This window comes from Heptranchias perlo, chromosome 4 (genome assembly GCF_035084215.1).
Source record: "Heptranchias perlo isolate sHepPer1 chromosome 4, sHepPer1.hap1, whole genome shotgun sequence".
Lineage (NCBI taxonomy): Eukaryota > Metazoa > Chordata > Chondrichthyes > Hexanchiformes > Hexanchidae > Heptranchias > Heptranchias perlo.
The window spans coordinates 32,794,491-32,817,016 of NC_090328.1; the positions used below are offsets into that span (position 1 = coordinate 32,794,491).

Here is a 22,526-nt window from a genome sequence, read left to right on the forward strand (position 1 = left end):
AAGATAACAAAAATGTGGGATTGATTTTAAGGCAGCAATCTCAAGATTCAGATGATTAACAAAGACCAGTTTTGCTGTGCTCTTGCTATTCACAATGTCATCTGAACCCTGAAATGAGATTTCCCCTTTTTCACGCTTCCTTTCTTGAAGGAGGTGCATTCCATAGCCTCACAACCCTCTGCACAAAAAAAGGTTTCTCCTGCTCTCTGTCATAAATCACTTGCATTTAATTTTATATTCCTTGCTTCTAGATTTCCTCAACCAAGTGTTTGCTAGTGCTGTTGGGGAGGGTTTAAACTAATGTGGCAGGGGGATGGGAACCGATGCAGGAAGTCAGTGGGAAGTAAAGTGGTGACAGAAACAAAAGGCAGTAAGGGAGAGTGTACAAAACATGACCGGACAGATGGTCTGAGAAAGCAGGGCAAAGACCTGGATTAAACTGCATTTATTTCAATGCAAGAAGTCTGATGGGCAAGGCAGATGAACTCAGGGCATGGATAGGTACATGGGACTGGGATGTTATAGCTATTACTGAAACATGGCTAAGGGAGGGGCAGGACTGGCAGCTCAATGTTCCAGGGTACAGATGCTATAGGAAAGATAGAGCAGGAGGTAAGAGAGGAGGGGGAGTTGCGTTCTTGATTAGGGAGAACATCACGGCTGTAGTGAGAGGGGATATATCCGAGGGTTCGCCCACTGAGTCTATATGGGTAGAACTGAAAAATAAGAAGGGAGAGATCACTTTGATAGGATTGTACTACAGACCCCCAAATAGTCAACGGGAAATTGAGGAGCAAATATGTAAGGAGATTACAGACAGCTGCAAGAAAAATAGGGTGGTAATAGTTGGGGATTTTAACTTTCCCAACATTGACTGGGACAGCCATAGCATTAGGGGCTTGGATGGAGAGAAATTTGTTGAGTGTATTCAGGAGGAATTTCTCATTCAGTATGTGGATGGCCCGACTAGAGAGGGGGCAAAACTTGACCTCCTCTTGGGAAATAAGGAAGGGCAGGTGACAGAAGTGTTAGTGAGGGATCACTTTGGGACCAGTGATTATAATTCCATTAGTTTTAAGATAGCTATGGAGAATGATAGGTCTGGCCCAAAAGTTAAAATTCTAAATTGGGGAAAGGCCAATTTTGATGGTATTAGACAGGAACTTTCAGAAATTGATTGGGAGAGACTGTTGGCAGGCAAAGGGACGTCTGGTAAGTGGGAGGCTTTCAAAAGTGTGTTAACCAGGGTTCAGGGTAAGCACATTCCTTATAAAGTGAAGGGCAAGGCTGGTAGAAGTAGGGAACCTTGGATGACTCGGGAGATTGAGGCCCTAGTCAAAAAGAAGGAGGAGGCATATGACATGCATAGGCAGCTGGGATCAAGTGGATCCCTTGAAGAGTACAGAGATTGCCGGAGTAGAGTTAAGAGAGAAATCAGGAGGGCAAAAAGGGGACATGAGATTGCTTTGGCAGATAAGGCAAAGGAGAATCCAAAGAGCTTCTACAAATACATAAAGGGCAACAGAGTAACTAGGGAGAGAGTAGGGCCTCTTAAGGATCAACAAGGTCATCTATGTGCGGAACCACAAGAGATGGGTGAGATCCTGAATGAATATTTCACATCGGTATTTACGGTTGAGAAAGGCATGGATGTTAGGGAACTTGGGGAAATAAATAGTGATGTCTTGAGGAGTGTACATATTACAGAGAGGGAGGTGCTGGAAGTCTTAACGCGCATCAAGGTAGATAAATCTCCGGGACCTGATGAAATGTATCCCAGGACGTTATGGGAGGTTAGGGAGGAAATTGCGGGTCCCCTAGCAGAGATATTTGAATCATCGACAACTACAGGTGAGGTGCCTGAAGATTGGAGGGTAGCAAATGTTGTGCCTTTGTTTAAGAAGGGTGGCAGGGAAAAGCCTGGGAACGACAGACCGGTGAGCCTGACATCTGTAGTGGGTAAGTTGTTAGAGGGTGTTCTGAGAGACAGGATCTACAGGCATTTGGAGAGGCAGGGACTGATTAGGAACAGTCAGCATGGTTTTGTGAGGGGAAAATCATGTCTCACGAATTTGATTGAGTTTTTTGAAGGGGTAACCAAGAAGATAGATGAGGGCTGTGCAGTAGACGTGGTCTACATGGACTTTAGCAAAGCCTTTGACAAGGTACCGCATGGTAGGTTGTTACATAAGGTTAAATCTCACGGGATCCAAGGTGAGGTAGCCAATTGGATACAAAATTGGATTGACGACAGAAGACAGAGGGTGGTTGTAGAGGGTTGTTTTTCAAACTGGAGGCCTGTGACCAGCGGTGTGCCTCAGGGATTGGTGCTGGGTCCGCTGTTATTTGTTATTTATATTAATGATTTGGATGAGAATTTAGGAGGCATGGTTAGTAAGTTTGCAGATGACACCAAGATTGGTGGCATCGTGGACAGTGAAGAAGGTTATCTAGGATTGCAACGGGATCTTGATAAATTGGGCCAGTGGGCCGATGAATGGCAGATGGAGTTTAATTTAGATAAATGTGAGGTGATGCATTTTGGTAGATCGAATCAGGCCAGGACCTACTCCGTTAATGGTAGGGCGTTGGGGAGAGTTATAGAACAAAGAGATCTGGGAGTACAGGTTCATAGCTCCTTGAAAGTGGAGTCACAGGTGGATAGAGTGGTGAAGAAGGCATTCAGCATGCTTGGTTTCATTGGTCAGAATATTGAATACAGGAGTTGGGATGTCTTGTTGAAGTTGTACAAGACATTAGTAAGGCCACACTTGGAATACTGTGTACAGTTCTGGTCACCCTATTATAGAAAGGATATTATTAAACTAGAAAGAGTGCAGAAAAGATTTACTAGGATGCTACCGGGACTTGATGGTTTGACTTATAGGGAGAGGTTGGATAGACTGAGACTTTTTCCCCTGGAGAGTAGAAGGTTTAGGGGTGATCTTAATGAGGGGCATAGATAAGGTAGATAGTCAAAATCTTTTCCCAAAGGTAGGGGAGTCTATAATGAGGGGACATAGATTTAAGGTGAGAGGGGGGAGATACAAAAGGGTCCAGGGGGGCAATTTTTTCACTCAAAGGGTGGTGAGTGTCTGGAACAAGCTGCCAGAGGCAGTAGTAGAGGCAGGTACAATTTTGTCTTTTAAAAAGCATTTGGACAGTTACATGGGTAAGATGGGTATAGAGGGATATGGGCCAAGTGCAGGCAATTGGGACTAGCTTAGTGGTATAAACTGTGCGACATGGACATGTTGGGCCGAAGGGCCTGTTTCCATGTTGTAAACTTCTATGATTCTATAACCACTGGTAACAGTTTGTTTCCATATGCCCCATTCCACCCCTTCAAAACGTTAAACACCTCTTTTAAATCACCCCGTAATCTCCTTTGTTCGAATGAAAACGGCCCCAATTTTTCCAAGTCTTTCTTCGTAATTCCTCATACCAGGCAGCATCCTAGTGAATCTGCACAATATCCTCTCTATTTCCTCGAAATCTTTCCGATAGTGTGGAGACCAAAACTGCACAAAGCAGGTCCTACTAAGGTTTCATATAAATTCACCAATACATTTTGACTTTAATATTCTATACCTCTTGCCATAACACACCGTATTGCATTAGCCTTTTTTATGGTCATATCCACTTGACGTGTAGCTTTTAATGTCTTTGAACCTGAATCCCGAAATTGCACATGCTCTTCCACATCACCCAATTTTCCTCCATTCAAAATATAATTACTACTTTTATTTCAAAACAAATGGATCAGATCAAAGTTCTGCAGTCCTGCCACATCCAGTCGTGAATGGTGTTGGACAATTAAACAACGAATGGGAGGAGAAGGCTCCATGAACATCCCCATGCTCAATGATGGCAGAGCCCAGCACGTGAGTGCAAAAGACAAGGCTGAAGTGTTTACATCCATCTTCAGCCAGAAGTGTCGAGTGGATGATCCATCTCGGCCTCCTCCCGATATCCCCACCATCACAGAAGCCAGTCTTCAGCCAATTCGATTCACTCCACGTGATATCAAGAAACGACCGAGTGCACTGGATACAACAAAGGCTATGGACCCCGACAACATCCTGGCTGTAGTACTGAAGACTTGTGCTCCAACGCGCCTCTAGCCAGACTGTTCCAGTCCAGCTACAACACCGGCATCGACCCGACAATGTGGAAAATTGCCCAGGTATGTCCTGTCCACAAAAAGGACAAATCCAATCCGGCCAATTCCCGCCCCATCAGTCTACTCTCAATCATCAGCAAAGTGATGGAAGGTGTCGTCAACAGTGCTATCAAGCGGCACTTACTCACCAATGCTCAGTTTGGGTTCCGCCAGGACCACTTGGCTCCAGACCTCATTACAGCCTTGGTCCAAACATGGTAAAAAAAGAGCTGAATTCCAGAGGTGAGGTGAGAGTCACTGCCCTTAACATCAAGGAGCTCTAGTAAAATTGAAGTCAATGGGAATCACGGGGAAAACTCTCCAGTGGCTGGAGTTATACCTAGCACAAAGGAAAATGGTAGTAGTTGTTGGAGGCCAATCATCTCAGCCCCAGGACATTGCTGCAGGTGTTCCTCAGGGCAGTGTCCTAGGCCCAACCATCTTCAGCTGCTTCATCATTGACCTTCCCTCGATCATATGGTCAGAAATGGGGATGTTCGCTGATGATTGCACAGTGTTCAGTTCCATTTGCAACCCCTCAGATGATGAAGCAGTCCATATCTGCATGCAGCAAGACCTGGACAACATCCAGGCTTGGGCTGATAAGTGGGAAGTAACATTCGTGCCAGACAAGTGTCAGGCAATGACCGTCTCCAACAAGAGAGAGTCTAACCACCTCCCCTTGACATTCAATAGCATTACCATCACCAAATCCCCCACCATCAACATCCTAGGGGTCACCATTGACCAGAAACGTAACTGGACCAGCCACATAAATACTGTGGCTACAAGAGCAGGTCAGAGGCTGGGTATTCTGTGGCGAGTGACTCACCTCCCGACTCCCCAAAGCCTTTCCACCATCCACACGGCACATGTCAGGAGTGTGATGGAATACTCTCCACTTGCCTGGGTAAGTGCAACTCCAGCAACACTCAAGAAGCTCGACACCATCCAGAACAAAACAGCCCACTTGATTGGCACCCCATCCACCACTCTAAACATTCACTCCCTTCACCATCGGCGCACCGTGGCCGCAGTGTGTACCATCCAGAGGCTGCACTGCAGCAACTCGCCAAGGCTTCTACGACAGCACCTCCCAAACACGCAACCTCTACCACCTAGAAGGACAAGGGCAGCAGGAACATGGGAACAACACCACCTGCACGTTCCCCTCCAAGTCACACACCATCCCGACTTAGAAATATATCGCCATTCCTTCATCGTCGCTGGGTCAAAATCCTGGAACTCCCTACCTAACAGCACTGTGGGAGAATCTTCACCACACGGACTGCAGCGGATCAAGAAGGTGGCTTACCAGCACCTTCTCAAGGGCAATTAGGGATGGGCAATAAATGCTGGCCTTGCCAACGACGCCCACATCCCATGAATGAATTTTTTAAAAATTCATGCTAGGGTGTCGTTCCATGGGCATCAACAACTATCAGGTACTTTGCATCACATGTGTGTTGATGGGAGATTTGTCAAACTATTTGTCTATGAAGTGAATCAACATGCCCGATTCTGTCCACACATGCATTTTCCAGCAGGGTCACTTGCAAGGCCGGGGAGATGGAGGCCTTGCTGATCTTAATGGCATGACCTCATTTAAATAATCTGATGCAGACTCCTGCCCACCCAAAAGCCAGCCAAAGTGACAGCCTGGCTGGCAGGCGGGAACTTAAACAAGAGGCAGGAGGCTGCAGCCAGGGACCCTGGGGACAGTCCCCGGCAGTCAGAAGGTACCAGCAGCTCCGGGCCGCGATAGGGAGGGGAAGGGTGGAGGGGCTGTGATCAGGGCTTGGGGAAACCAGAAGGCTCCGTCCGGGCCATGATCGGGAGGGTGGGGTCCGAAGGCTTCCTTGAGAGGCCTGGGGGGAGCACTCTTGCTCCCCCTGGCTCACAAAGAGTCCTAAAAGGAGCTGATCTTTAGCACTCACATTGGCCAGTCGGCGCTCCCGCCTCGGATCTGCTGTCGAGCAGCTGACAGCTCGGGCTTGCCCCACACTCAGTTAAATTTCAGTCTCAGCACCAATGATGTCAGCGTCGATGATGTCAGCGTCGTCGATGACCTGATTTCTGTTTTTTAAAATTTAAACGGCCGGGATTGGGGTTGGAATGCTCGTTCCCTATATTTTAACCCCCTCCCAACTCTCTCCCGCCCATCAGGGGGCAGGTTAAAATTGAGGCCTCAATCTTTAGGTCACCAAATGGATAGCCACTTGGACAAAGGATCAGAAAGATATTTTAAAAAGCCATCATTTCTGGTGTTTTAAGAGAAATTAAGAGTACAATATATGTGATAACAAAGAGATTACTCTATTTGTAATGTCTGGCTGTTGACATTTAGACTTTAAGATTAAAATTCGAAGTGAAAAAAACGTAACTTGCATTTATATAGCACCTTAACACAGTAGGCAGCAGGAAAGAACATAAGAACATAAGAACATAAGAAATTGGAGCAGGAGTAGGCCAATCAGCCCCTCGAGCCTGCTCCGCCATTCAATAAGATCATGGCTGATCTGATCCCAACCACAAATCTAAAGAACACAAGAAGTCGGAGCAGGACCCGGCCACATAGCCCCTGGGCCCTCTCCGCCACCCACAGGGCATTGACCGATCCGAACTCAGCTTCATGTCCAATTTCCTGCCCGCTCCCCATAACCCCTAATTCCCTTTACTTCTAGGAAACTGTCTATTTCTGTTTTAAATTTATCTAATGATGTAGCTTCCACAGCTTCCTGGGGCAGCAAATTCCACAGACCTACCACCCTCTGAGTGAAGAAGTTTCTCCTCATCTCAGTTTTGAAAGAGCAGCCCCTTATTCTAAGATTATGCCCCCTAGTTCTAGTTTCACCCATCTTTGGGAACATCCTTACTGCATCCACCCGATCAAGACCCTTCACAATCTTATATGTTTCAATAAGATCGCCTCTCATTCTTCTGAACTTCAATGAGTAGAGTCCCAATCTACTCAACCTCTCCTCATATGTCCGCCCCCTCATCCCCGGGATTAACCGCGTGAACCTTCTTTGTACTGCCTCGAGAGCAAGTATGTCTTTTCTTAAGTATGGAGACCAAAACTGTATGCAGTATTCCAGGTGCGGTCTCACCAATACCTTATATAACTGCAGCAATACCTCCTTGTTTTTATATTCTATCCCCCTAGCAATAAAAGCCAACATTCCGTTGGCTTTCTTGATCACCTGCTGCACCTGCATACCAACTTTTTGATTTTCTTGCACTAGGACCCCCAGATCCCTTTGTACTGCAGTACTTTCCAGTCTCTCGCCATTAAGAAAATAACTTGCTCTCTGATTTTTCCTGCCAAAGTGCATAACCTCACATTTTCCAATATTATATTGCATCTGCCAAATCTCCGCCCACTCACCCAGCCTGTCTATATCCCCTTGCAGGTTTTTTATGTCCTCCTCACTCTCTACTTTCCCTCCCATCTTTGTATCATCTGCAAATTTTGATATGTTGCACTCGGTCCCCTCCTCCAAATCGTTAATATAGATTGTAAAGAGTTGGGGACCCAGCACCGACCCCTGTGGAACACCACTGGTTACTGGTTGCCAGTCCGAAAATGAACCATTTATCCCAACTCTCTGCTTCCTGTTTGATAACCAATCCTCCACCCATGCCAGAATATTACCCCCAATCCCGTGATTTTTTATCTTAAGTAATAATCTTTTATGTGGCACCTTGTCGAATGCCTTCTGGAAGTCTAAATACACTACGTCCACTGGTTCCCCTTTATCCACCCTATACGTTATATCCTCAAAGAACTCAAGCAAATTTGTCAGACATGACTTCCCCTTCATAAAGCCATGCTGACTTTGTCCTATTAAATTATGCTTATCTAAATGTTCCGTTACTGTCTCCTTAATAATAGACTCCAAAATTTTACCCACCACAGATGTTAAGCTAACTGGCCTATAATTTCCAGCCTTCTGCCTACTACCCTTTTTAAATAACGGTGTTACATTAGCAGTTTTCCAATCTGCCGGGACCTCTCCTGAGTCCAGGGAATTTTGGAAAACTATCACCAAAGCATCCACAATCCCTACTGCCACTTCCCTCAAGACCCTAGGATGGAAGCCATCAGGTCCAGGGGATTTATCCGCCTTGAGTCCCATTATTTTACTGAGTACCATCTCTTGAGTGATTTTAATCGTATTTAGCTCCTCCCCCCCGAGAGTCCCCTGTTTGTCCAGTGTTGGGATATTCTTACTGTCCTCTACTGTAAAGACTGAAACAAAATATTTGTTCAGCATTTTTGCCATCTCCATGTTTCCCACCATTAATTTCCCGGTCTCATCCTCTAAGGGACCTATGTTTGCCTTAGCCACCCTTTTTCTTTTTATATAACTATAGAAACTCTTGCTATCTGTTTTTATATTTTTTGCTAATTTCCTTTCATAATCTAACTTCCCTTTCTTAATCAATCCTTTAGTTACTTTTTGCTGTCTTTTGAAGAATTCCCAATCTTCTATCCTCCCACTAAGTTTGGCTACCTTTATATGTCCTTGTTTTTAGTCGGATACTATCCTTGATTTCTTTACTTAGCCACGGGTGGCTGTCATTTCTTTTACACCCTTTTTTCCTCAGTGGAATATATTTATTTTGAAAGTTGTAAAATAACTCCCTAAATGAACACCACTGCTCATGTACCGTCTTACCCTTTAATCTATTTTCCCAGTCCACTTTAATCAATTCCGCTCTCATACCATCATAGTCTCCTTTATTCAAGCTCAGTACGCTTGTTTGAGAATCAACCTTCTCACCCTCTAATTGGATATGGAATTCAACCATGTTGTGGTCGCTCGTTCCAAGGGGATCCTTAACTAGGACATTATTAATTAATCCTGACTCATTACACAGGACCAGGTCCAAGGTTGCCTGCCCCCTTGTAGGATCAGTTACATACTGCTCAAGAAATCCATCCCTGATGCACTCAATGAACTCGTCCTCAAGGCTGCTCTGCCCAATTTGATTTGTCCAGTTAATATGATAATTAAAATCCCCCATAATTATGGCTGTTCCCTTATTACATGCCCCGACTATCTCCTGATTAATACTTCTTCCAGCAGAGTTGCAACTATTAGGAGGCCTATATACTACGCCCACTAATGTTTTTTTTCCCTTATTATTCCTTATCTCCACCCAAACTGTTTCATTATCTTGATGCTTTGTCCCAATATCATTTCTCTGTATTACAGTGATTCCTTCCTTTATTAACATAGCCACCCCACCCCCCCTTCCTTCCTGCCTGTCCTTCCTGATTGTTAAATACCCTGGCATATTTAATTCCCAGTCGTTGTCACCCTGCAGCCATGTTTCTGTAATGGCCACAAGATCATACCCATACGTAGTTATTTGTGCCGTTAACTCGTCCATTTTATTACGAATGCTACGTGCATTCAGATAAAGAACTTTCAAATCTGTTTTGTGATGCTTAGTTCCTGCTTTTTCCTTTTTTAACACTTTACCTATTACTCCATACCTTCTGTCCCTTCCTGTTACGCTTTCCTCTCTCTCCCTGCTCAGGTTCCCAACCCCCTGCCACTTTAGTTTAAACCCTCCCCAACAGCACTAGCAAACACTCCTCCTAGGACAGCGGTCCCGGCCCTGCCCAGGTGCAGACCGTCCGGTTTGTACTGGTCCCACCTCCCCCAGAACCGTTTCCAGTGTCCCAGGAATTTGAATCCTTCCCCCTTGCACCATTCCTCTAGCCACGTATTCATTTGAAATATCCTCCTATTTCTACTCTGACTAGCACGTGGCACTGGCAGCAATCCTGAGATTACTACCTTTGAGGTCCTATTTTTTAATTTACCTCCTAACTCCCTATATTCTGCTTTTAGGACCTCATCCCCTTTTTTACCTATATCGTTGGTGCCTATGTGCACCACGACAGCTGGCTGTTCGCCCTCCCCCTCCAAAATGTTCTGTAGCCGCTCCGAGACATCCTTGATCCTTGCACCAGGGAGGCAACACACCATCCTGGAGTCTCGGTTGCGGCCGCAGAAACGCCTGTCTATTCCCCTTACAATTGAGTCCCCTATCACTATAGCACTGCCACTCTTTTTCCTCCCAGCCTGTGCAGCAGAGCTACCCGTGGTGCCAGGAAGTTGGCTGCTGCTGCCTTCCCCTGATAAGTCATCCCCCCCAACAGCATCCAAAGTGGCATATCTGTTTGAGAGGGGGATGGCCACAGGGGACCCCTGCACTGCCTGCCTGCATCTCTTACTCTTCCTGGTGGTCACCCATTCACTTCCTGCCTGTATACCCTTTACCTGCGGTGTGACCAACTCGCTAAACGTGCTATCCACGAGTTTCTCTGCATCGCGGATGCTCCACAGTGAGTCCACCCGCAGCTCCAGCTCCGAGATACGATCGGTCAGTAGCTGCAGGTGGACACACTTCCCGCACACATGGTCGGCAGGGACACTGGTAGTGTCCATGACTTCCCACATCTTGCAGGAGGAGCATATCACGGGTGCGAGGTCTGCTGCCATGACTTGCCTTAGCTGAGTTACCCCTTTTAAATTACGTTGAAATTAGAAAATGTTAACTATACTAGGGACCTAGGTTCACTAAAAAAAAACACTATCTGCTATAAAACCTGCAGATCTTCCCTTTCTTATTACTTTACTTACAGTAAAATGGTAGAAATACTCACCTGAACCTACTCACCAATCAGCTGCCTCCCCTGTGCCGCGTCACTTTCTGACTGGTGACTGGGGGAGGACAGATGCCTACACGTCCTTACCCCCATGGAGGAGACAATGCTGTCCATCATTGGACAGGTTATCGCTGGAGGTATCGATGATGAGGTTCTCTGTATACCTAATCCTCCTCTTCACTTCTCCCTCTGCCCACAATCTTTTCAGACTCACATGCTGCAGATGGTGTAAGCACGCACGTCTTACTTTCTCCTCTCCCCACACTGCAACCAGTGTCCCTTTGTCATTTCAGATACCCAAGAACTGGAACCAGAACAGTCAGAGGAGACAGAGGAAGATGACAGTGATGATGAAGACACACCATCACTCGATCTTATACTCGCAGCCACCAGCTCAGATACTGACGCTGCATGTACTTTGGAGGCTAGGATAGAGGAGGGATCTGCACGTGGTAAGACACCGGGCACAAGTGCGCAGGAGCCCGGGTGGGGGGGGGGGGGGGGAACAGATACCTCAAGTGCCAGCTCGCTGGAGGGCAAGGTCCCACCCTAGTTCTGCTGCAGAGGAGTCAGATGATGACTTTGATGGGCCAGGCTACAAATGGCTGATGGGCGTACACAGCCAAATGCTTGGTGCACTGGAAAGCCTGCCAGAAAGCCTGCGCACAATGTCAAGGGGCATGGAGGCATCCTGCTCCAACTTGGCACAGGGCTTTGCGCAGAGCTTGGAGCCCATCCTTTCCAACGTAGAACGAGTGGTCACCTCCATCAGCACACCTTTGGAACCCACCATGATGCAGTGCCTTATGACTGATGTCACAGCTTCCATTACAGCACAAACATCTGCCATCCAAGGTCTTACTGCTGCCTTGGAAGCTCAGTCTGCTGCGTTACAGGCTCATACTGCTGCTATCATGGCTCTGGGTTCCACTGTGGAACGGGGTTTCCAGTGTGTCACAGCAGTCCAGCAATTTGTTCTCCAGCAGATCACCAGGATTACTGAGATGCCATCCCAGGAGAGTGGCAGTGGTGCCATGGAAGTTGAACCTGCTATCCTCTCTCAGGATGAGAGCATTCCTGCTCCCACCCCTACCACTCCACCAGTGCTCTTGCTGTTGCCTTTCATCCAGCCAGGCCAGACTGCTGCAGCCCAGGTCGAGATGGAGTAGTCTGAAACCAGGCCCTCCTGGCCCACAGCTGCTCGAGGTTGTTGAGGGTATGGGGAGAAAGCAGGAATATGGTATTAAGCTAGAGGATCAGCCATGATCATATTGAATGGTGGAGCAGGCTCAAAGGGCCGAATGGCCTACTTCTGCTCCTATTTTCTATGTTTCCACAGCCATCTGCACTCTCCTCAATTGAAGGTCTTCAGCCTTCCACCACCCACGCTCCAGCCACTGGGGATGCACCTCAAAGGAGCATTAGGAAAGGTAAAGGCACACGAATGACAGGCCCTAAGGGAATGCACAAGAGTGAACAGTATCAGTTTGTTTGTATCATTTCATGTGTAAATCTATGAATGTGCTTATGAATTTGTATTTGGTGTTGGTTTTCATTTCTGCAATGAGCTGAGGGAGGAAGCAATGTGTAATAAGGAGGACGATTTGATGGTCACGTGGGAGAGGAAAGATAAGGAGTGTGGGACTTTTGGTGAATGGGGAGGTGTCGTTGAGGTTACTGGTATCGCTCATTAATCTTCTGCTCACGCAGAGCCCTGGCAGACAGGGCCTGTCTACCTTGTTCCCTTCCCTGCCTCTTCCTCCGTCTCATCCTCCTCCTCCGCCGCCTCTTGCTCAGATTCTCGCTGGATAGACAGTGGCAAGGGCTGATCCCTCAATGGTGAGGTTGTGCAGCATGAAGCATACAATGACAAATCTTGATACCTGCTCAGATGGGTACTGCAGGGCTCTTCCCGAGCAGTCCAGGCAGCGGAAGCATTGGTTGAGGACACCTATGGTGTGCTCTATGATGTTCAATGTGGCAGCATGGCTCTCGTTGTACAACTGCTGTGCACGTGTGCGTGCATTCCGGACGGGAGTATTGAGCCACTTCATGATAACCCTTGTCACCCAATAGCTAGCTTTTGACTTGCCATGCTGGTTGAAATAGGTGGTACGTTGGACTGCCGCAGAATGAAGGAATTATGACTGCTGCCAGGATAGCGGGCATGGACCTGCATGATGTGCTGTGTGTTATTTCAGTTATGACCTCTTTAGTGAACCGTAGCCATTGGATGAACTGGTCGTCGCTGAATTTGAGTTAGGAGAATTGGTCCCTGAAGACCCTTGTTGGATATGGCCTCCTGCTGAGTGCCCTACACCTCCCTCTCCTCCTCAGTCTCTTCTTCCTTGTCCTCCTCCTCCCTCCTCCAGCAGCTTGTCCTGCTCTGCATGGACTCTCTGCATGCTCCCAGTCATGTTCAATTCCCAGAAGAAGCCCTAGCAGACCACCCATGTCTGGAAACAACTTTGGTCAGCACACTATTTTAAATGTCACTAACAGTACTCTATGATGAGCCAGACCACTCCCTATATAATATTGCAGCTTTCTCCAAGTATAGGAAACGTCCACAAATACATACAATTGCACCAGCTACCAGAATAACTAATCCAGCAACTCACCTGTAACTCCTGCATGATCCCTTTAAATAGCGCTGGTGGGGGCAGGGGGGGGGGGGGGGGGATCCTTCACACCATTTAAGTCCTGTTGAGCTGTGTGAGGTTAAGACAGTGCGTTGGCTGAAGCGTGAAATTCCAGAATTCCGCCGGCTGCTTCAAATCAGTGTTGCACACTGATTTACATTATAATCTCCCTACTCTATATACTGCCGGCACTCGTTAGGTGTACGCGCACTCAAACCCCTTTACCAAGATGGCACCTGCGCAATTCACATCAGAAGTGGACGCCATTTTTGGGGCTTAGGAGTCTGCGTAGCGCCTACAGAACGGGGGATACGCGACACTAATCTGCCCCCAACTTCTTTGTCTTAAAATTAATTTCAACAAGTCAGAATTTACTTAGGTCCACTATTAGGAGCAAATCAACAGACACTTTGTTGGTGCACATTGAAAGTTAGTGATCCACTTATTCTACCTACCTCCATTCTCGGATTTCTCTGAAATTTCAGACAGCTTCCATAAGGCCTTCTTCTGTTCTGCATTCCTAAATCAAGGTCAGGTTAACAAGTACAAAATAAGAATGTTGTAACATTTATACACTTATATTCTAACTTTAATTAACTAGCTATACTATTCAAAATGTGTTGAAGATTGCATCAGTCTCCTCTTCCACCCTGCATGCCATGACCCTGGATCAGGGCTGTTATTTATGTATGGTGGGCTTCCGGCAGGATCCCTACCAAGGGGGAGCACGCTGAGTGGATCCATCACTGCAGCACCAGAAGAGGTGGTCAGTCATTTGAAGTGGAAAGAAGTGCCCTGAAGAGGATTCCAAGAAGTTTTTTTTAATAGATCTCAACCGAGGCAATGGGGCTGAAATGGAAAATGAGGAGGCCTCCACTATGCACTCTCCCTCCCACTAAAAAACATTTTGGGGCCTTAGTGTCATCATCCCAGGCCTATCACCACCTTTCTCCAGCTCATCTCAGGGAGTGGCAGCCATAGGAAAATTGACTGGGAAACTGAGCCTATTGACATTTACATGCGCAGGTGGGAAAAGGGTAGCCGGTGGCAGTAGACCATACCATCTGATTTTGTTCCCTTTTCTGCCACTATTTCAGGCAGGATAGCTGAAGAATATCCAGCCCATAATCTTTAATAAAATCTGTACATGGAAATTCAAAACCATCACGGCAGTCCACAACAGGGTTGATGGTAGCTATAAAGCCTGAAGCTCCATGGGAGTATCTGGGAGTGGGCTTTGTTGGACACCTTCCTTGATCTAAGAAGATATTGTTGCCTATTGGTATTGACTGACTTCTTCAAATGGGTAGAAATACTCTCCCTAGGTGCACAACAGCAAAGGCAGCTGTTGAAAAGTTGGTGCAGGAATTTCTTCCACATTTTAGGGCTCTGAATTACATGGTATCTGACTAAGGAGCACCATTACAAGTGCATTGTTCACAGAGACACCAGCCAGCACAGGCATGGTGGGCCGAATGACCTCCTTCTGTGCTGTAAGATTCTATGATTCTAATGATGTCATCTTATTATCAGAAGGGCATATGTAGGTCAGTATCACAACCACTGGACTACACCTACAGCCATCAGAACTACACCTCATGCCAGCAAAGGTGATACATTGGAACTTATTCTTTATGGAAGGGATTAAGTAATCCCCCTTGACCTGGTTGCAAATCTTTGATTATCCAACAGAGGCCCACCTGAAGACGCAGTTGGAAAATACCCATCGGCTAGCAAAAGGTTACATGACTGGGGCAGGTGCCACTCAAAAGAAGCATTTCGACAAATGGAGACAGCCAGTTTGCTTTGATGAAATTAAAGACCTATCCTAGATAAATAGAAAGTCTCATGGCTAAACTAGCTCCTCTCTCCAAGGGTGCATACAAGGTTCTTGGGAAAATGATCACACAAATTATAGGCTTCTGAGGTTACCGGAAGACATGGTGGTTGGTATCTTCCATACTGGGCATGGGGTAAAGTTCATGGAGATTAAAGAGGGTACCAGAAAATCCTGAAGATATTTCAGATGGGGAAAAGTTCTCATCTTTGTCCTTGCTGGCATCATTATTTTACCTACTAATGCTTGGTTAACAGTGGGGGTGAGACGAAATCTTCAGCAGATGAATCTGAAGCAGAAAGGGACAAGAGCATCTACGTTGAGCTCATGGTGGGATGTCTCAGAGTTGGGGTTGTCTGATTGAAGTTTAATTGCCTTTGGATCAGAGGAAATGGACAAAGCCTTGTGGCCCGCAGAGAACTCTTGAAGATTAGGATACTTTGTCCTCAAATATCTTTACCCAAGAAAGAGGGGGATGTACTATTTATCCCGTTAATGTATCAGCTACAGCCTCGGTTTAGCTCTAAGTTTACTCAAGGAGAAGAGCTGGCAGGTGGACAAATACATTACGTTCAAAGAAGTTGAAATCTTAACTGCCAAACAATCACCAGGGCTGGTTTACAGTTCTAGTTAAATCTGTGCATTGTTTGGATAGGATATGGCTATCTGATGTGCTATATACTGACAGGATGTCAGAGACTAAACGGACGAGGGGGTGTGGGGAGGCGGGGAGAGACAAATATAATGGTCCTGAGGGACTGGACTGCGGGTAGATGCAACTGTGGTTCCTCCCACCCGAGGGAAAGGGGAGAAACAAGTTTGATGTACAAGGCAAAACAGAGGGTTCTATGGAGAGGTAGAAAATAGTGCTGCTGCTGTTGCTGACTTCTATCATTGTTACTGATTATGTAAGTAGAGCAGAATGTATTTAATAATAATTGTGTTTGCAGTTTCGTCTGCAAGAAGTTGAAGGTCCAGTTATCCAGTACTTAGGTCAGTCTTAACAATAAATAAGGATTATAAGATTTTTCCTTCATTCTAACAGAAGTGTATGGATCTACTGAATTAAAAACTTCCTAGAATTAGAAGCTACACAGCTAGTTTTGCTTTATTTTTTGTGATTGCTTCCTTTGAAACAGAAGCCCGTTATTCACAATTTTTATTACTTACTTGGCTTACAGCTATTCTGTTTCCATTACAGTCAACCACAAGCATTTTCGTTAAAAGCATTTTCTCTCGTCATCAGTTGACACAGAACCCCTCCTTCCTTTGTTACTATGTTTTCTATCAAATAAAGCACCAAAGGGACTCTCGTGACTATTTCTTCTATATTTGAATCTACATTTTACTATCCCCTCAGGCACCAACCCCAAAGTCTTGAGTCCTCAGTTACAACACAATAGTTTAATTTTCACAATTCATTGATTTTCTATTTTTTTAGAACCCAAAAACTTAGTTTTTGAGCTCATGGTGGGATGTTACAGAGTTGGGCTTATCTGATTAAGGTTTAATTGCCATTGTATCAGAGGAGATGGACAAAGTCTTGTGGCCTGCAGAGAACTCTGAAGATTAGGATACTTTGTCCTCATATATCTCTATCCAAGAAAGAGGAGGATGTACTGTTTATCCCGTTAATGTATAAACTATGACCTCGGTTTAGAGATAATCACATATCTCTTTCTAGAGGAGCTTCACTTAAGTTGCCTTCAAACAATGCCTTCCTCATGTCCTACATATATATATTAAATTTAAAAGCTATATATAATTTCTCTCAAGATGTTTTCTACTTTACTTCGGACAGCAAAAATGTTACCATTTGCTCTCTTCCTTACTTCTTTCAGTATTAAGGTAAGCAAGATGCTGTGAAAGTGGACTTCATATGGCCCATCTGAATAAGATAGTTACCTATTCTGTTAGGTTGATTTGTTAAATGAATTACAAGGCAGCAATGAAGTCAGGGCACCAATGACATTTATGTGCCAAATATCCTACAAATAGATCAGCAATTCTTCACAATTCCCAAAGCAACTGTCCAATAACCCTTCATGTACAACTGGACACATTATTCTAGATGTAATAATCAGTAAAATCAGATTCTATAAAGACTGTTCTCCTGGCCTGCTACCCAACCCATGACCTCCCAACACAATGCGATTTGCTAGCTATAGGTTACCATTTTAAATAAGTCACCTTTGGCAGAAAGAACATTTTGTTTGAAAGGTAAAAAGAGGTGCTTTTGTTACCAGATTTGGGTACAGATTAATCACATTCCTATGATGGGGAAAGGAAAGGCATCAAAAGCTAGAGCTCCCTAGATGACTAAAGGTATACAGGTTTAAATGAAACAGAAAAAGGAGGCTTATGATAAATGTCACATTCATAATACAGTAGAGAACCAAGCTGAACACAGAAAGTGCAGATGAGAACTGAAAAAGGAAATAAGAGGGGCAAGGAGAGTGTACGAGAAAAGATTAGTGGGCAACATAAAAGAGAACACTAAAGTCTTTTATAAACATATAAAGAGTTAAAGGATAGTCAAAGGAAGGGTGGGGCCTATTTGGGAGAAAAAAGGAAATCTTCTTGTGGAGGCAGAGGGCATGGCTGAGGTACTAAAGGAGTATGTTGCATCCATCCACAAAAAAGGATGCTGTCAATGTCATAGTAAAGGAGGAGCGGGTAGAGAAATTGGATAGGATAAAAATAGATAAAGGAGGTACTGAAAAGGTTGGCAGCGCTCAAAGAAGAAAAGTCACCCGGTCCGGATGGGATGCATCCTAGGTTGCTGAGGGAAGTAAGGGTGAAAATAGTGGAGATTCTGGCTACAATTTTTCAATCCTCCTTGGATATGGCTTCTATTCCCTGGAATATAGAAGGTTAAGGGGTGATTTGATGGAGGTTTTTAGGATTTTGAAAGGAATTGATCGGGAATATAGAGAGAAACGTTTTCTGCTGGTGGTGGAATCTAGAACAAGGGGACATAGCCTTAAAATCAGAGCCAGGCCATTCAGAAGTTAGGGAACACGTCTACATGCAAAGGGTAGTAGAAGTGTGGAACTCTCTCCCACAAAAAGCAGTAGATGCTAGCTGAATTAATAATTTTAATTGGAGATCGATAGATTTTTGCTAGCCAAGGGTATTAAGGGAAATGGAGCCAAGGCAGATAAATGGAGTTAGGATATAGGTCAGCCATGATCTTACTGAATGGCGGAACAGGCTCAAGGGGTTGAATGGCCTACTCCTGTTCCTGTGTAAGTGATGCCAAAGGACTAGAGGGTTGCAAATGTTACACCACTGTTCAAAAAAGGGGAGAGAGATAAACCCCGGTGGTAGGGAAACTTTAAGACACCATAATCTGGGATACAATTAATTGTCACTTAGAAAAACATGGGTTAATAAATGACAGCCAGCACAGATTTGTTAAAGGCAAATGGTGTCTCACAAACTTGATTGAGTTCTTTGATGAAGTTACGGAGAGATTTGATAAGGGTAGTGCAGTTAATGTTGTGTATATGGACTTTCAAAAGTCAAAAGCAAAATTGAAGCCCATGGGATTAAAGGGGCAGTGGCAGCGTGGATACAAAATTGGCTAAGAGACAGAAAGCAGAGAGTAGTGGTGAACAGTTGTTTTTCAGACTGGAGGGAAGTATTCAGTGCTGTTGCCCAGGTATTAGGACCACTGCTCTTTTTGATATACATTAATAAGAACATATGAAATAGGAGCAGGAGTAGGCCAATCGGCCCCTCGAGCCTGCTCCGCCATTCAATAAGATCATGGCTGATCTGATCCTAACCTCAAATCTAAATTCATGTCCAATTTCCTGCCTGCTCCCCGTAACCCCTAATTCCCTTTACTTCTAGGAAACTGTCTATTTCTGTTTTAAATTTATTTGACTTGGGTATAAAGGGCATAATTTCAAAATTTGCAGATGAGACAAAACTCAGAAATGTAGAAAATAGTGAGGAGGACAGTAAATGACTTCAGGAAGACATAAACAGACTGGTGAAATGGGCAGACATTTGGCAGATGAAATTTAGTGCAGAAGTATGAAGTGATGCATTTTGGAAGGAAGAATGATGAGAGGCAATATAAACTAACTGGTATAATATTAAAGGGGGTGCAGGAACAGAGAGACCTGGGAATTCAAGTCTTTGAAGGTGGCAGGACAAGTTGAGAAGGCTGTTAAAAAAGCATACAGGATCCTGGGCTTTATAAATAGAGGCATAGAGTACAAAAGCAAGGAAGTTATGCTAAGCCGTCATAAATCACTGGTTAGGCCTCAGCTGGCATAGTGTGTCCAATTCTGGGCACCACAATTTAGGAAGGATGTCAAGGCCTTAGAGAGGGTGTAGAGGAGATTTACTAGAATGGTACCAGGGATGTGGGACTTCAGTTATGTGGAGAAGTTGGGATTTTAAAAAAAAATTCATTCCTGGGATGTGGGTGTTGCTGGCAAGGCCAACAGTTATTGCCCATCCCTAATTGCCCTTGAGAAGGTGGTGGTGAACCGCCTTCTTGAATCGCTGCAATCCGTGTGGTGAAGGTACTCCCACAGTACTGTTACGTAGGGAGTTCCAGGATTTTGACCCAGCGACGATGAAGGAACGGTGACATATTTCCTGCTGCCCTTGTTGTTCTAGGTGGTAGAGGTCGCGGGTTTGGGAGGTGCTGTCGAAGAAGCCCTAGTGGGTTGCTGCAGTGCATCCTGTCGATGGTACACACTGCAGCCACACTGAGCTGGTGGCGAACGGAATGAATGTTTAATATTGTTCTCCTTAGAGCAGAAAAGGTAACGGGAGATCTAATAGAAGTGTTCAAAATTATGAAGGGTTTTGATAAGAGTAAATAAGTAGAAACCGTTTACACTGGCAGGAGGGTCGGTAACCAGAGGGCACAGATTTAAGGTAATTGGCCAGAAGAACCAGATGGGAGATGAGGAGAAATATTTTTTAAGCAGCAAGTTGTTATGATCACCTGTTCTAATATCTCCTTATGTGGCTCGGTGTCAAATTTTGTTTGTGAAGCGCTTTGGGACGTTTAACTACATTAAAGGTGCTATATTAGTTGTTGTTGATCTGGAACGCATTGCCTGAAAAGGTGGCGGAGGCAGATTCAATAATAACTTTCAAAAGGGAATTGGATAAATACTTGAAAAGGAAAAATTTGCAGGGCTATGTGGAAAGAGCAGGGGAGTGGGACTAAATGGATCGCTCTTTCAAAAAGCTGGCACAGGCTCAATGGGCCAAATGGCGTCCTTCTGAGCTGTATAATTCTATGATTCTATGAGATACCACTAGAGGTCCTTAGATAAAGCATCATACTTTGAGACACATTGAGCCATCGCAGCAGTATGTAACAGGCCTGCCTGCCGCTTTAAGGCCACAAAATCTAATTGCTATAAATAGCACATCTGGAGGTCAGATGCTAAGCACACCCAAGGTCAATTAGAGGGTAATTGTTTCTCCGTAGATTGGCAGTACTTCTAAATCCCTAATTCTGCTCCAAGATCAGAAAAAGAGTGGGAAATACTTTTCATTCTTTTGTTTACTTTTGGCAGTGTGTGATGCCTGAGGTGTGACAGACATGCACTGGAAGCAAGATTTTATTTATATATAGATTCAGCATTTTTGCAGTTTGTCACCTTATTACCATTTTTATTTCGTACAGCACCTTTAATGTTGATCAAATTCGTTTGCTTATTGTGCTTTCAAAACAGCCAGCTTTTACAGAATTAACAGAGCTTTTCTAAGTGAATGAATTTATAGAATTAAAAATGAAAACAAGGACTAGAACAATACAAGCAATCATGGACTTCAATAGTTAGCAGCAGACAAATCAAATGGGATAAAGGTTAAGGCACTTTACCTGTTGATATTTCCAACATTTTGTGAATACTAGATTGAGCGATGTATTTTATAGGGAAGCTTTACTGGCTCAACTAAACACAGACCTATTTCAATTCTAATACTTTTTCTCATATCAGTAATATGAATCAGAATGCTCTTACTTTCTGCTGATTAAGCACAATTTTGCTAAGATGAAAAAAAGGTTTGGGTTTGTAAATTACCAGATAGCAGTAGGTAATGACTGCATGCAGGTAACTCCACCATCGACTGGCATCAAAATTTGGACATTTGATAGCACAGAGGGAGCAACCATAGCTTCTGGGTTATATTTGTAGTCCACTCGAATATCTGTAGTGGTAAGACTGCACTTCCAGTAGGTAGCTAGGTTTAGTGGTGTTGACTGAATACCATTTGAAGATACCTGAGACAGAGAGGCAGAACATTAGGGCACTCAAAGTTCTATTGGGATAAATATCAACACTTATGTAGACTTGTTGCTTGAAGAAGATACAAGCAGAGAACAACAAATTAAGTAATTACCAGACCAAACGACAATCATTTTACAACTCAGACCTCATTTTTCACAAATATGAATGGAGAAACTACAATAGTTTATTCTTTTCCATCATTTATTTGGCTGCAGATATTGATGCTATTTTCCTATTTACCCATTTGTCCCTGAAACTAATACATTCACAGCTCCAAAAACATATTACAATTTTTTCCTAAATTAACTTTTCTTTTAAAAAAAACAGGAATCAAAAATAGATTTAAAGAAAATGATCATACTTTAACATATGGCCATATTTCCCATTTGTTAGTTTGTGAATGACTACAGTGTTGCATTGAAGTGCAACTGTGTTCTGTTTAAATTGCTATTCTAAAGTTCATCAAGTAATGTGCTTATATAAGCAATGTAGCATATTGGTACATTAATTAATGGCATCATGGAGTGGTGGGTTGCAAGTTTGATGCCCACTCTATTAAGATCTCATTTTAATCTATGTTATTGTGGAGAAGTGTCCAGCAGACGGAAGCTCCTCCCAACATGGAGGATTGCAACATAGCATGGAAAATTATCCAAAGTTGTTGCCAGCTGGCTACTAGAAACTGGTTGAAGAGTAGCATTGATAAATCTTGCTGGAAAGTGCGCACGTGGGTGAGGATATCTATGGGATGGGCTGGGCTGGGCTGTGATGCCATCCACTATCAAATACACTTCTGAAGCTCACAATCTACGCTCATACGTGAACAGCCACTTGGGAGAGATACTAGAGCAATGTTATCCAATAGAAACCACTAACTAGGTGTGGCTACAGTGACATCATTTCAGCCACATGCACTAAATTTAGT

The 22,526-nt window shown here is 44.5% G+C and overlaps 1 protein-coding gene across 1 annotated transcript in view; it reads right to left on the reverse strand.

The window, feature by feature from the left end:
• fcho2 (FCH and mu domain containing endocytic adaptor 2) overlaps positions 1-22,526 on the reverse strand; it is a 239,153-nt gene that overhangs the window by 8,251 nt on the left and 208,376 nt on the right. Inside the window, exons 25-26 of the mRNA XM_067982732.1 lie at positions 21,395-21,594; positions 13,948-14,012 (exon numbers count right to left, since the gene is read on the reverse strand). Of these exons, the coding sequence (XP_067838833.1) occupies positions 13,948-14,012; positions 21,395-21,594 (265 nt within the window). The remainder of the gene's footprint in view (positions 1-13,947; positions 14,013-21,394; positions 21,595-22,526) is intronic.